The 13,959-nt window shown below is 34.6% G+C and overlaps 1 protein-coding gene across 4 annotated transcripts; it reads right to left on the bottom strand.

Annotated features, from left to right (window-relative positions):
- Window positions 1-2,434: 2,434 nt before the first annotated feature.
- On the bottom strand, window positions 2,435-8,130 carry LOC110796161 (uncharacterized WD repeat-containing protein C2A9.03-like). Of its 4 annotated transcripts, none has more exons than XM_022001195.2 (7): window positions 7,841-8,130; window positions 7,564-7,737; window positions 6,887-6,973; window positions 4,939-5,073; window positions 4,364-4,474; window positions 4,065-4,262; window positions 2,435-3,554 (listed from the first exon to the last, which is right to left on the bottom strand). In XM_022001195.2, exons 1-7 carry the CDS (start codon window positions 8,006-8,008, stop codon window positions 3,054-3,056), a joined length of 1,374 nt encoding a protein of 457 aa, XP_021856887.1. In that variant the 5' UTR covers window positions 8,009-8,130; the 3' UTR covers window positions 2,435-3,053. The 4 variants fall into 4 exon arrangements, with proteins under 4 accessions (XP_021856887.1, XP_056693816.1, XP_021856891.1 ...); XM_056837838.1 differs by lacking the exon at window positions 7,841-8,130 and adding an exon at window positions 5,789-5,949 and having other exon boundaries at window positions 7,564-7,579; XM_022001199.2 differs by lacking the exon at window positions 7,841-8,130 and adding an exon at window positions 5,838-5,949 and having other exon boundaries at window positions 7,564-7,579.
- Between the last annotated feature and the right edge of the window lie 5,829 nt (window positions 8,131-13,959).

Here is a 13,959-nt window from a genome sequence, read left to right as displayed (position 1 = left end):
ATTATTTTTTCCTTTATGATATAATTTTATTTATGTATTATTATAACTTTTAAATCCGATAAGAAATATAAAAAATATTGATAAATGAACTTCTAATGTTAGTCTGCTATTAATAATATAATACATGGTAATTGGTAAGTAAGAATGTTAATTAAAATAATAATACATTGTAAGTAGACTAACATATAAGTTTATTTATCAAGATTTTACTCAATTCAAAATATGTTGTATTTGACTAACTCGGTTATGCTCGGGTCTTTTCGAAAATTAGTCTTGACTCATTCGGGTTTGGTTAACGTTGTTAGATCGTTCTACATACAAGTAAACGACTATAATTTTTAACTTTGTATAGTAATATGCAAATTTAGTTCATTTGAATATTTTTTTAACACAACTTTAAATTTATACTTTTTCATATATCCTTTTTCCTTTCATGTTTTCCTAATATCACAAGTATTTTAGTTACTATTAAAATAATAAATTATTTTAGTAATAGCCGTGCGTTGCACGGGCCCTAAACTAGTTTGGACTAGGATTGAGTTCTATTGTTAGGATCAAAAACCCAAAATTAAAGTTTATAAATTTTTCACATATTTTATTATGATGTTTATAATAATTCGACTCTTTAAGTTTCAACTTTAACCCACTAAAAAAAATAAAAAAATTTAAACCCCATATATGAATTCCTGGATCCGCCCCTGCGTGCAACACCTGTTACTTGTTCCTTAGCCAACAATTTTGGTTATCTAGTATTTTCGCCTTTTTCGTCATTCGGGATTATTCGAGTGTTCTGACTTAATGTGTGATCTTTGTAGTAGAAGTATACCTTTTTATTTGCTTTGATAGAGTGCCTTTCCTTTTCGTTTATGAATCTTAACCTATGGCCATGTCGTCGTGGGACAGATGCTACACAGATAATGAAAGCTCTACTCAAATTGAATGATTTAAAGCTTTATAGCAATTCCATATATTATGACTTTTTGAGCTAAATTACGTCTGATTTTTGCTTTAATTTCAAGGAAATTTGGACCAGAGAATCACTAGTTTCGCCCACATACGAAAACATCACGGCCAAAAGTCGAAAACCATATAGCCTTTCGTTTTGACTTGTAGTTATTAAGGGTATACTCGTAATTGTACTGGTGTATGATATCATTATATATCAGTTTCAGATACCCGTATTAGTGTAAGCCGTATTATAACATTTACATTTGGTATGTTACACTGCATATTGTCAAATTGGTATTAGTATGGTATCCTATTAGGCTTATATATGGTTAGACTCTGCACCTACATTGGGCTCAGTGGAGTTTATTGTGTGTACAACAATTTTCCTAGGGCACATTTATTGAAATGGTAAGGTTCGTGCGAAATTATGTTTGATACGAAGGAAATGAAAAGGAATAGTTAAAAGGAAAAAAAAATGTCTCGCTCAATCTAGGGAATCATATTCTGATGTTTGGTAGGAAGTCAAATGAGTTATAGGAAGAATATTGGTGTTTTCACTCATCATTGTTGAATTTGAGTTTTACAACTTAGAACTATTATGTTAATTCAAGTATTTATTCTCTTGATACTTGATAGTATTGTGTCCTCGTGCATTAACTTTTACCATAGGAATACAAATTTATTACACGCTTTGACTGTGGTCACTAAAAAAAAGGTACTTTACGCAAAAACGTCGTATGACTTATACTCAGGTTGTTTGACTTAAAAAAATTGTATACAATTGATTCAAATAACAACACTTAATCTCCCAAAAGTGAAGGATTGAAAATTAGAGGTCACCTAACCTAATTACTACTATTTTTAGCATAACATACTTAAGTAGGATCATTTAATTTGCATTTTTAGCTCGTAATCATGAAATTAGAGCATTTAGAGAGCATTTTGGCTTCTTTTCCACATCCCATATTTGGTTAAGATATCTTGGTCTTGGACTCTTGGTTACATGGGAGGAGAGAACTAATGCATTCTAAGAAGCCCAATCCCCCATTCATTAAGGCCCACAAAGAAAAGAAGCCCATACCAAGAGGGAGATGAAAAGATAAAATAAGCCCAACTTAGTTGAATGACCCGGCCCAATCACGATTGTTTCTTCCCCCACAACCCATAATATACAACAGTTGTTTCGGTTTTCAACTCGGCTCCGATACTCATGAGTTGTTTCTCATATTTTTTTTCATTATAATTACGAGAATGTCATTTAATAGGCCAAACAAGGAGATTATTTTGAAATTTCTCAATTTTTTTTATTTATGTTTTGCTAAATTTCTCCACTTGATATGTTCCTGTACTTCATATGTTCCCCTTCCAAAGAAAAATTGTACTTCTTTCATAGATATTGCAACATTGAATAGCTCCCTAATACACAACTTTAACCATTTAATATCTTTAATTTTCAATAAGTTGAATGATTAAAGTAAATATCATCTAACAAAATCTAACATGAGTTTATTTTTCCTTTATTACAATAGATAGTCAAAATAAACTGTCTGAGTTCAAATTTAGATAACATTTAACTCTTAATACTTTATCTGCTAGTGTCACAAAATTCACAATATTAATCACCAAAAAATAAAAAATCACAATACATAATACATAAGGGAGCACTTGCACAGTTGCACAACAGACAAGAATCCAAACCTGATATATAAACATAAAAACAACATATAACATCACAAAAAAAAAATTATAAACACCATTTACATCAGTTTAAAACTTTATACACACACAACAAAGATGAAAAAACATCCCCCCCCCCCCCCCCCCAAAAAAAGCACTTCACAGTAGCAGCTTTTCGGGTGGGTGATTTACTGCTCCGCGCTAATCTGAGAAAAAGGCGCTGATTCGGAGAAAAAAGGCTCGGTAATCAGCAGAAACCTAGCTAGACGACTCAAGGCATCGGCATTAACCTCAAAAAAAATGCCTCCAAAGTTCAAATTACACCAAAAAGTTTCAACTATTATGTCCAAATACTTACATACTCACATCTCATTCCCAGAAACACAACAGGTAAATCCTCTTGCAGCAATTTGCAAGAGGTACATTACCTAAAATATGGCATCCAAGTATCCATTACGATGTCTTCGATTAAACTCCAACACACTACCATAAGTCCGATCAGCAACCCCGACAAACAACGCTTCAGTATCAGGGCTGAAAGAAATCCCTGCAATCTCCCCAAACAGGTCAATTTCTTGCGCCTTTTCATACCCAGATTGTGTATCGAAGACATGCACAAAGTCAGCTGGTTCAGCCATGGCTAAAAACCGGCCGTCTGATGAGAATTTCAGTGCTCTTATCGCACCCATTCTTCCCTTAAGTACCTCGAGGGACCGAGACATGTTTCGGATATCCCATAGTCTGCATGTTGTGTCTTGATTTCCGGTGGCTAAGATTCGTCCGTCAGGGTGCCAAGCAGAAGAGAATGAGTAATCGGAGTGTCCTTTGAGGGTACCAATGACTTTTCCTGTGTGGGATTCGGAAACCAAGCACTCGGAACTGTCACCCAGGACGGCAATTAACTTGCCATCGGGACTCGCCAAAGTATTCTACAAACAAAGCAAAGATAAAAAAAAAAATCAGCACACATCCTTCAAATCATCAGAGCTATATTGAAAAGTTGGTCTGTTCCAAGTTGGAAAAAAAAAAAAAAAAATACCACCTAAAAAACTAACTTGTACTTTACCACCCTTAAAACTGTTATTTACCACCTGAAAATGGAAAAATAGATAAAACCGTTTGCAGAGGGGCCACAACAACGGTAATATTTTTGATATTTTCTCTTCTTCCATGATTTCATGTATTGAACCCTCTTCTCTTTCGTTGCTTCCTTATTTTCCATTAATTCACATAATTTTTCCTCCAATTAATTCACAAAATTGACAAAATTCAATGACAGAAAAGAGAGGAGGGTGATAGACTTTAAGAAAATTGTAAAGGGAGTGTAAAAAATTGAAGTAGTGGGCCACATATAACGGTTTACTCTATTATTTAAGGTGGTAAAAAACAATTTATATTTACAAGAAAGAAGCCAGGAGATAGGTCATACTATTACTCACATTCACAGACCAAGGGAAGCAGAAACGATTCAAGCAAACAAAGTTTGCAGCATCAAAAACTCGAACTTCAGCATCATTGTTGCCAACTATCACCCATTTTGAACCACTAGGGCTGTTGCATATATCTACTGCGTTAGTGATAGCGTTCTCTTCTGTCGTTACTTTTGTACTGAATACCACATCCAGCTGATTTAAGTACTGCAACCAGACAGTGAAAATTAACATGTAAGTAAGCCAAAAAAATTATCTGAAGACTGGTGTAAATGAAACAATGGAACATAGAGACCAAGTCAAAATACCTTGCAGATTAGCTCCCCATGGAAACCACCAGCCACCAAGAGATTATCCTTCACACACATCGTGCTAATCTGCACTCTAGACAAGGGCTCGGGAAGCGATTGAGGACACTTCTGTAATGCATTGTAAATTTTATTATAGTTAGATACTCGTAACAATTTAAGGGTGAGTTTATCCCAAGTCTCAAGGTGAGTCTGGATTCTGAGTCTTGAGATAATGTGATAAAAGATTACACCGATTCTGGAAGTAAGTTTGAAAATCTAAGACTCGCTCAAGACTCTACTTTTTTCTTCCACCAAATCAAATCATGACACATAAAAATAATACACATAAAATATTATTTTTGGAGCTAGGTGAGTCTGGAGTGAGTTTGAGGTGAGTTTGGGGATAATGTGTAAAAATAGGGAGAGTCTTACGTGAGCCTGGATAATGAATAAGTAGGAAAACGTTAGTAGAAAGCTGATGGGGCAGAGTCTGAAAATTGGGGGTGACTGGTGAGGGATAAATTCAGACTAAAGATAAAGCTTTGAATTGAAGATAATTTGTACTTGCAAGAGAGAGGACACTTATGACTCACCATGGTAGGCACAATTGGTTTTGACACATTGAGCACTTCTTCACTTCTCTTTCGCAGAGCAGACCAGTGCATAACAGAGGAATTCTGCATAAGATAAACGTCGTGCTTGGATGTCGCCCACAACAGATTCCTTAGCTGTAGTCACAAAACAGATTGCAGGCAAGTTAATAACAACCACCAAATAAAGGTCTTAACAACTAACAAGTATCAGGAATGCGATCACTGCAGAGTCAAATGTTCGAGTTATCACTCTCTCATACTGGCATTGAGAACCTAGTGTATTCTGTTATCTAAGGACCTCTACAATCTTAGCTCAAACGGACTTGAAAAGCCTTTTTCGTAGCACAAATGGTCTGGTCCAATACAAGAAGTTACAGCCCTTGTAACATTTGTCAAAAGTCTACGTAAGAGCAAGACAACTATTCTCCACAGAGCAAGTTATTCTCAAAGTTAACAATCTACTCCACTATTTAAAGGTCATTAACACCAACCAGCTACAAATATTGATATGCAAAGCTAATTAAATAGGCATGGGGGGGAAAATCCACCATGGATTTAGGACATGTGTTAGAACTTAGAACCACAGTAGTCTCGAGTTAGACTAGGCGATAGATAGTCATGATAAGCCTTCAGCAACCCAACATTCAGCAAACATAAAATCTAGAAAACGCAAATACTGAACAGACGGTGTGATCTAACATGAGAATCTACTAGCATATACAAATATTAGACAGAAGGGTATGCATAATGAGAAACTAAACTGCGATTTACCACAAAGTATAAAAGCAATAAGATTAGAAAAAATACTCATCCAATAATAATAGAACAAAAACTATGTTCAGGAAATTACAAAATGAAAAGAGTTAACGTTAAGTCCTCAATGATTGCAAACTTCATACATTTCTCTAACATGTTCAGAGTTATTTTTCTCCTCTCATGCCATATTGAAATGTATCCTTTGAGTGCCAGCTGCTCAGATATAACTCCACCCTGCTACAAACAGGTAAAATTCTAATGCCATAGAGCGGTTAATGAAATTTTATACTGCTAATGAAAACAATAAAGCTCAAATACTTACATGATTCATACTTCAGCACCAGTCAATATCCAAAAGGCAACCAAGCAAATGGAAAATCACAACCGAACTCGACACACATACACATTCAGAACTTATTGCAACAGAAAATCTACTAGTTGGATAAAGGAAAAACAGACACACAAACAATTGTGGCGTGGACTAAAAGTTGAAAACACCAAAATCGAAAGTATTGGAAACACTGGCTCATACACATCAGGACATGTATAAAAGAAATTCTAAAAAGCAGAGTGGCCAAGTTCAAATAGTTGCAAATTTAGTTTGAAGCAGCAGTATAAAAGACTTTAAATGTTCACATATTCTATAACAGCAAAGATTATACGAGGCTTTTCTTAGACAGATCTAAAATTAAGAAAGATATACCTCATAACTGAACATTTTACTTAGAATACTTTGTGACCACATAGCATCAAATCAATAGTAATGATTAAATATTCACTTATCTGCACAAAAAGATAGAGTAAATAAAACCCCGTGGCTTATTGCCACCGGATACAACATTGTAAAATTACATAACCATGTGATGCAAAATGAAGTTGGTTAATTTCTGCACTACCGCATAACAATTCAATTGATAGCTGAATGTATTAACCAGATGTCTCAAAGAGCAAACTAGACGGCAATTTTTCCATTTCTAAGCTTTTACTAGTGTATAAATCCATAAAAAAAAACAGATTGAAACTGGCCCCAAAGACGCTTTAAACAAAAGGAAAGTCCCCTACTTTAACATAAATCATTGAGGCAAAGCGCTGCTACAATTGTACATGTTTTCCCTAACTCTAACTAGGATTACATAATACTTATGTGCTTTGTCCTGCAATCAAGGACGAAAAAAGAAGGCATAAAATTTACCTGAAAATGCACAATTGTGGACTTGATAAGTCTTGTATTGAACTGAAAATCATAGAAGGTTTGGCCTTTCTCAACTTGCTTGCACTCCTGTTACAACACATTACACAATTACAAACATGAACCAGAATACCTCAAAAGCCAAAACCGGGACTATTCGGTACCATTGTCATCTTCAGTTGTAGTTTCGAGATTTTAAAACTTGTACGAAACAAATAGTATAATCAACTTAAAATCAAACATACTCAGGTCTTGTTCTTTTCACTTAATTTTAGCTTAACTTCAAAAACTCTTACTGCTTTTTACTAATTCAAACTAATTGAGCTTAATTTTTACAGATTAACTAATTTATTGATTCAATGTTGTATTGGTCCTGTGACTCCTGTCCATTAGCTGATTTGTTTCTACTGATTAAAACTCAATTTCACTTGTTAAGGCTGCGTTATACGAAGTATTCAATTAATTTTTGCTTATCAGAACTTAAATAAACTAATTTTAGTTGTAAATTGAACATGGGATCACTTATTTTAGTTGAATTCAAGAACATGGCAAAGAAATAACCTAGGTCGTATCATGCTTACACAGAAAATTACCCTAATCAATGACATAATACAAATCTATAATCATAGTAGGAGTAGTATTTACAGTAGTCAATTAAAAAGTCAAAAATCAAAATTGACCTTTCCCAAGTCTAGGCGAGAAGAAGGCAGACTCTGATAATTCTTATACTGCTTCAAACGAGTCTCACGATATCCATCTCTCGAAAAATTAAGCCTCTCCCATGGTATTCCCTGTATATCTTTCCCATTCTTCGCTTCAAACGCCGTCGTTTCACTTTTCGATTTTCCTTCGCACTGATTTCAGAAATGCGCCAAAAACAAAAAAAAATCAATCAATTATTACAAATTCAGACGATAAAATTAAACAAAATTAACAACAAAATTGAATAAAACGTACGATGTCAAAGTAATCCTCGACGTCGGAATCGAAAGGATCATCGTTGCTATGGCTGCTCATCGGCGAAGAGCTCTCGGAAAAAGCTAACAGCTCGTTGTCAAAATCACTAAACTCATTGAAATCATCGACAAATTCGAGCTCATCGTTCTGGAATTGAAACCCCGCCATTTGAATAGAAGTAGTGTTTGACTGTTTGGAAGGGATGTAATTAGAGAGGAGAGAGAAATAGGTTGGGGAAATTAAAGAGGAAATGGTGGACGTAGAAGTATTTATATAATGAATGGTGGGAGAATTGGAGAAGAAGAAAGAAGATGGTCGAATTGGTATATGGCAAGTGTGGGCCACTTTTGTTTTGTTTTTATTTGGATTTTATAAATGGAAGTGGACCTTTGTGCTGTGTCTGCCGTCACCTGCCGTTAAGTATGGGTAACAGACTAACAGGTTAATGGCTGTTTATATCGTTATTATTACTCCATTTATTATGGGGGTTTTTTTTTTTGAGTTTTGTTTTAGGCAAGCACGGTGAGTAAATGGATCTGGAGGTCCCTAAACTTTGCCAAAAGGAGCAGTTAGGTCCCTCAAGTTTCAAAAGGAGCATTTAGGTCCCTCAAAATGGATGGAAACCGCTGCTTTTTTACTTCTGTTACTAACGTCTGTTAAATGAATTAAAAATAAAGGCAAATTAATATAAAAGGCAGAAAAGGACAAAATAACAGTTACTTTTACATATTAATAATAATTAAATAAAGGGAAACCATTTTAAGTTAGCTTTTTACAAAAAACTAGCAGTTCAAAGTATTTAACAAGGCCATTTGTACCAAAATTATTCAACACTTAATAAAATAAATAATAAAAAAAAGGATCAAAGCTTCCTACTAATCAAATCCCCCAAATTAACACACCCAACAAGCATAGGTTAATCAACAACATTTCTTAGAGACAATTTATCAAACACCTTGTTGCACACCCAAGTAACTTACATTTCCAGTAAAATTCATCCGAGCTCAGACCCATAAACTCCATGCATCATCATCATCATCGTCTTCAATCTCATGTTTAATCAGCAAGTCAGCAACTCATACATGAAATCTAACGAGCCTACGACTACTAGTACTCTGCTCAACCATACTCTTTCAAATATATTCTTATCAACAGCCTAGCTAGCTAACATAACTTTGTGGATCAAACAACAATGCGGGGTCTAAGTGTAAAATTCCATTGTAATCCTCATCATGATCACCATCAATCATCTATCAACTATTTACTCAGAGTATTATCTCTCACTACACAGTTATGACTTAGCTTTTAGGGTTTCCCCAAATGAGATCGGAGATCAATTTTTTTCAGAAAGGGAGGAGAGAGAAAATGGGGGAGCAGGGGTGTGGGTCACGATGTGGTAACGAAACCCACCCAGAATTTCTTCAATTGAAACCAACCCAGAATAAATAAGAAAAAAAATCGAAACCAACCCAAAATAAATAAAAAAACAGGGGAACAAAAAAAGGGGAAAATCAGTGAAAATGTGAAATTACAATGGAATTGTTGGAGATATCCAGGAATTAAGAAAGGAAAGCAGATTGAAGAGAATCCATAATAAAAGAGGAGAGAGAAAGAGAGAGAAAAAGGTAGAAGAAGAACTAGTGGTAGTAGCAGACATCTGGGAGAAGAGAATTTGAAACTTTAGAGTTGTGGAAGAACAACAATTAGCTGAAGTTTATTGCGATAATTGCTGAAAATTTAGAGTAAATTTGCTTGGGTTACTCACTAAATTCGATTTGATTAGGAAGAGTTGTGGAAAAACCTAGAAAAGGGGAATATAAAGGGTGAAACGTGTAAATGGAGAAAAAGTCATATGAAAAAGCTAAGTAAGTTGAAAAAGCTAAGTCATAATTAAAATCAGCTGTTTTCATTTATTTATACACGTGTAAATTAATTTTCTTTTTCTTTAAAGCGGTTTTATTATTATTTTATTGAACTTAACAGAAAATGAAACGGTGTTAACAAAAGTAGCTGTTTCCATCCATTTTGAGGGACCTAAATGCTCCTTTTGAAACTTGAGGGACTTAACTGCTCCTTTTGGCAAAGTTTAGGGACCTCCAAATCTATTTACTCCAAGCACGGTACTCCTTTGAAAACTATTAGGGGCAACCGAGTGCATCGTGTAACTAGGCATGGGCATTGATCTAGGATCCAGCCCAGATTCGGTTAAATCCGGTCCATTTTAAAGGGTATATGTCTAATTATTTGAGACCCAATGAATTTGGGGTGTATCTGGATCCATGTGTTTAAAAACGGGTATGGGTTTGGGTCTAATATTCTCAGACCCGGTCCAGATCCGGCCCCTCGGACCTGGACAATTATTAGAAATTTGAAATAGTCTAATTAGTTACATGCCTGCATTAGTATTATGGCACTAATTTGCGAATTGTGATATTTTATGTATCGAATGTGAATATGCGATGGTAAATGACGGTTAAATTAATGGTGCGGGAAAATTTTCTAAGACAAAATGTTTAAAAATAAAAAAATAACACTAGACCAATTTTGACCCGAGATTCATTAGACCCAATGGGTATGGGGCGGGTCTGGGTCCGCCTAGAAAATATGGCTATGGGTCTCACCAGACCCGGACCAGATATGGCCCATGCCCATTCCTACGTGCAACCAAGAGTATTTTTATGCCCATGCGTGGTCACTCTCACATTTTCACATCACCATGTAAGGAGAAATGTGAGAAGGTGCACCTAATATGTTATAGTACTCCGTATATTAAATTAAAAAAGTTAAACGGTGACGAGAGTTCAAGGAGGTATATCCTCTGAAATTACACCCGTAACAAATTTCGGAGGGAAACTCCCTATGTATTTGAATAAAAAATACATTTGGCCGAGCACGAATACTAAGGAAGAATAGTTAAATGAAATAAAAAATAAAGTAAGTGGAGTTGAGGTAAATATTTTAATCAAGTAAAATAAGTAGGGACTATTAAATTTTGCATGGGTATGGGGTGGGGGGTTTATGAAATTAATTGTTTAATGTGGTAGTGGGTCATATGGTAAATTAAATATATTATTTAATTAGATGGTGGGGTTCAAAAGTTACTAAAAATAACAAGTGTATCTCCTATTTAAATACGGCCAAAAATAATGAGTGTATCTCTTATTTAAATACGGAGGGAGTAACTGTTAAATCCGTGCAACATATTGCTCGTTAGTGCACCTTGGAGCATAGTCTAGCTCAGTACCAAACATTTGCTCGTACATGAGAAGAGATTGACTACATATAAGTTTGACAAGGCTTCATCCTAAAACCAATTGGCAATAGGTTGAGTAACCCATCAATCTTATATGTTAGTCAATCTCCCTCTATTTTTTCTATGTGGGACAATTAATTTCAACTCACATGTGGGTTAATCTTCTCAACACTTCCCTAACATGTGAGCCCATCTTATTTCTTGCAATTTGGGTAGGTCACCACTTCTTATTGGGCCTTCTCTGGTCTTCCAACATGAGGTTAAATAGGCCCTACTTGGGCCAATCAATGTTGGGCTTCTTACTCCAAACAGATCTTCAAATCATCTCCATCTTGCATTCTTCGATTCACTACGCTCTCTATTATAGAGTGTTAATAATGGGTAATGTCAGCTTTGGTACTATGCCGAATAATCTCAAGCTCTTATTTCTCATTCATTTTCATATATATATATATATATAATATATATTATATTGATTTTTACAAAGTACAACTGTACAAGGAGTATAATCTATTAAGTTATGAATATTGAAAAAAAACAAAAAAGCAATTAAGCAAAGTGAATGAAGCTACAGATACATGCTCCCCAAATTGAGTATTGTCCTTTCTCTGTTTTGTTTTACACGGATCAAATATTTACCCACCCATTAGCCCACTGAATCCGAAGTCGGCAAGTCCAATTTATACGATCCTCCCACTCACCTTGAGTGGTGGGTCCACGTGTATATCCCTGAATCCAACCTTAACGATTCAGGCGCTCTCATTTCACGCCACGTGTACACAGTACTTGATCTATTTCTCCATTCTCCTGCTTCGTTGGTATTACTCTTTATTTTACGTCGTAAAATAAAAATCATATTGGGACATACGTAACGTCGTGGGACCCTGACGCCGTTAGTTTAACTTAACCATGGTTAATTGAATTAACTGTGATTAGTCAAATAAAACAATGACGTGAATCGGGGATTGGTTGAAAATGAGATCACCAAAAATGGAATTAACTTAACCTCATCCCCATCTATATCCACCGCCCTTTCCTTTAAATGGGGGGTAAAATACTAAAAGTGTCGAAATTAAAATTTTAACATATGTATTAAGTATGATGTTCTTTTTATATTTTCGCTAATTTCAGAATAAATAAGTTTAGTTAAGTTTAGATAAAAAAAATTCAGAAAAATATATTTTTTCATACCTTTTCACATAAAATTAGTTCAAATAAGTTAAGATATATTCAGATAAAATAAATTGAATAAAGCGAAATATGCGTAGGTACTACTCCCTCCGTCCCGGAATACTCGACCCGGTTTGACCGGCACAGAGTTTAAGGAACTTGAATTGACTTATTTAATTTAATAGGTAGTAGTTGATAGTGGGGTATTATTTTAATGTAGTTAGTGGGAGGTGGGTTAAGAGGTGTGGTTGGGGGAGAGTATGGGTTGAATTTTTAATTATTTTTTGGTAGGTGGGTTAATAGGGGTGGATTGAGAAATAATATAATATTGTTAGAATATTTCTATTTTTAGAAACAGGTCAAGTATTAAGGGACGGCCCGATAAGGAAAACAGGTCAAGTATTCCGGGACGGAGGTAGTATATCATACGAAGTATATTTGTTCTCTCAAAGTTCTACGTGTTTTTTGTTTATAATAATTTTAAGTTCAACTACTTATCTATTAAAATCTCATTTCATTTTCTTGCTTACATATGACTAATACTTCGTATATTTTAAAGGGAAGGCCTAATAAATTAAAAAAATGTTGTTGGCGAGGAAATCTTATTATATAGACACGTTGGTCATTTGGTGGCACTTGCAGCATGTACCAAGTGGCACTATCAATAATCAAATTTATAGCATTCACTTTCTTTTCCTTTTTAGTTGCACTTCCCTCCTTTAATACACTTGTCTATAGTATTCCTTTGTATTTTATTAGGAATCACGTGTTAACCGGCACGCGTATTAATGAAGGAGAATTGAATCTAATAAAAAATAACAAAATAAGTCGGGGGAGAGGGGGTAATAAACAAATAGAAAAAAATGATGAGAAAGTATTTTAATCAAAGTAGAGAGCGAGTTTATTGTAGTGGTGATCCTTAGAGGAAAATTAGATATATTTAATAATAAGACCGTAGGTATAAAAGTTGCTAAAAATGAAAGTTTGACTCCTAATAAAATCCGATCGAAAATGATAAATATGACGTCTAAAAAATACCAAGGGAGTATTTCGTATAGTTCAGATAAGAAAATTCCATGGATAACATGTTCAAATAACACAAGTTGGGAGTTACTCCCTAGTGACTTTAGACAACATGAGTTAACGATTTAATAGTCTATAAGTTTAGATAATATATGTTTATCATCCTCTTATTTTATATTTACAAAGAGATAAGTTTAATTTAGCGGTTAAGATAAGTGAAATTTAAGAATATAAACAATTAAACATTATAGGATATTATCTCCATCTCTCAATGAAATATTCCCCCAACAACAATTGCTTTATTTTCTTGTGTTATTTTCTTTAATTTTTGTTTTATTGGGCTTAATAATTTTCTCAGAGGAACGTTTCTCCCTCGAAGATAGAGTTTCTTCTCCTTTCTTTTCGAAAGGTTTTCTGTTTTGATATCAAGTCAATGGATGTTTGTTTATTCCGTGGTGGAAATTGTTTCTATGATGCATGTATGCAATTTGATGATAAAGACCAGTCCGGGATATGAAGCATATTCAGTTTTCAAGATGACTATAACCTTTGTGCCGAGATCCTCCTTACAACGAAGAGATGTTTTGACATTGAAGTTATTTCATGGCTACACATATGCCATGATTTCGAAGCCGTTCTTCAATTTTTGCTCATTTAGTTACTTGGAAAAAAG

The sequence above is a fragment of the Spinacia oleracea genome, chromosome 2 (assembly GCF_020520425.1).
Source record: "Spinacia oleracea cultivar Varoflay chromosome 2, BTI_SOV_V1, whole genome shotgun sequence".
NCBI classification, from domain to species: domain Eukaryota; kingdom Viridiplantae; phylum Streptophyta; class Magnoliopsida; order Caryophyllales; family Amaranthaceae; genus Spinacia; species Spinacia oleracea.
Note: the sequence above shows the minus strand (reverse complement) of the source record. Positions and strands in the feature narration are given on the sequence as shown.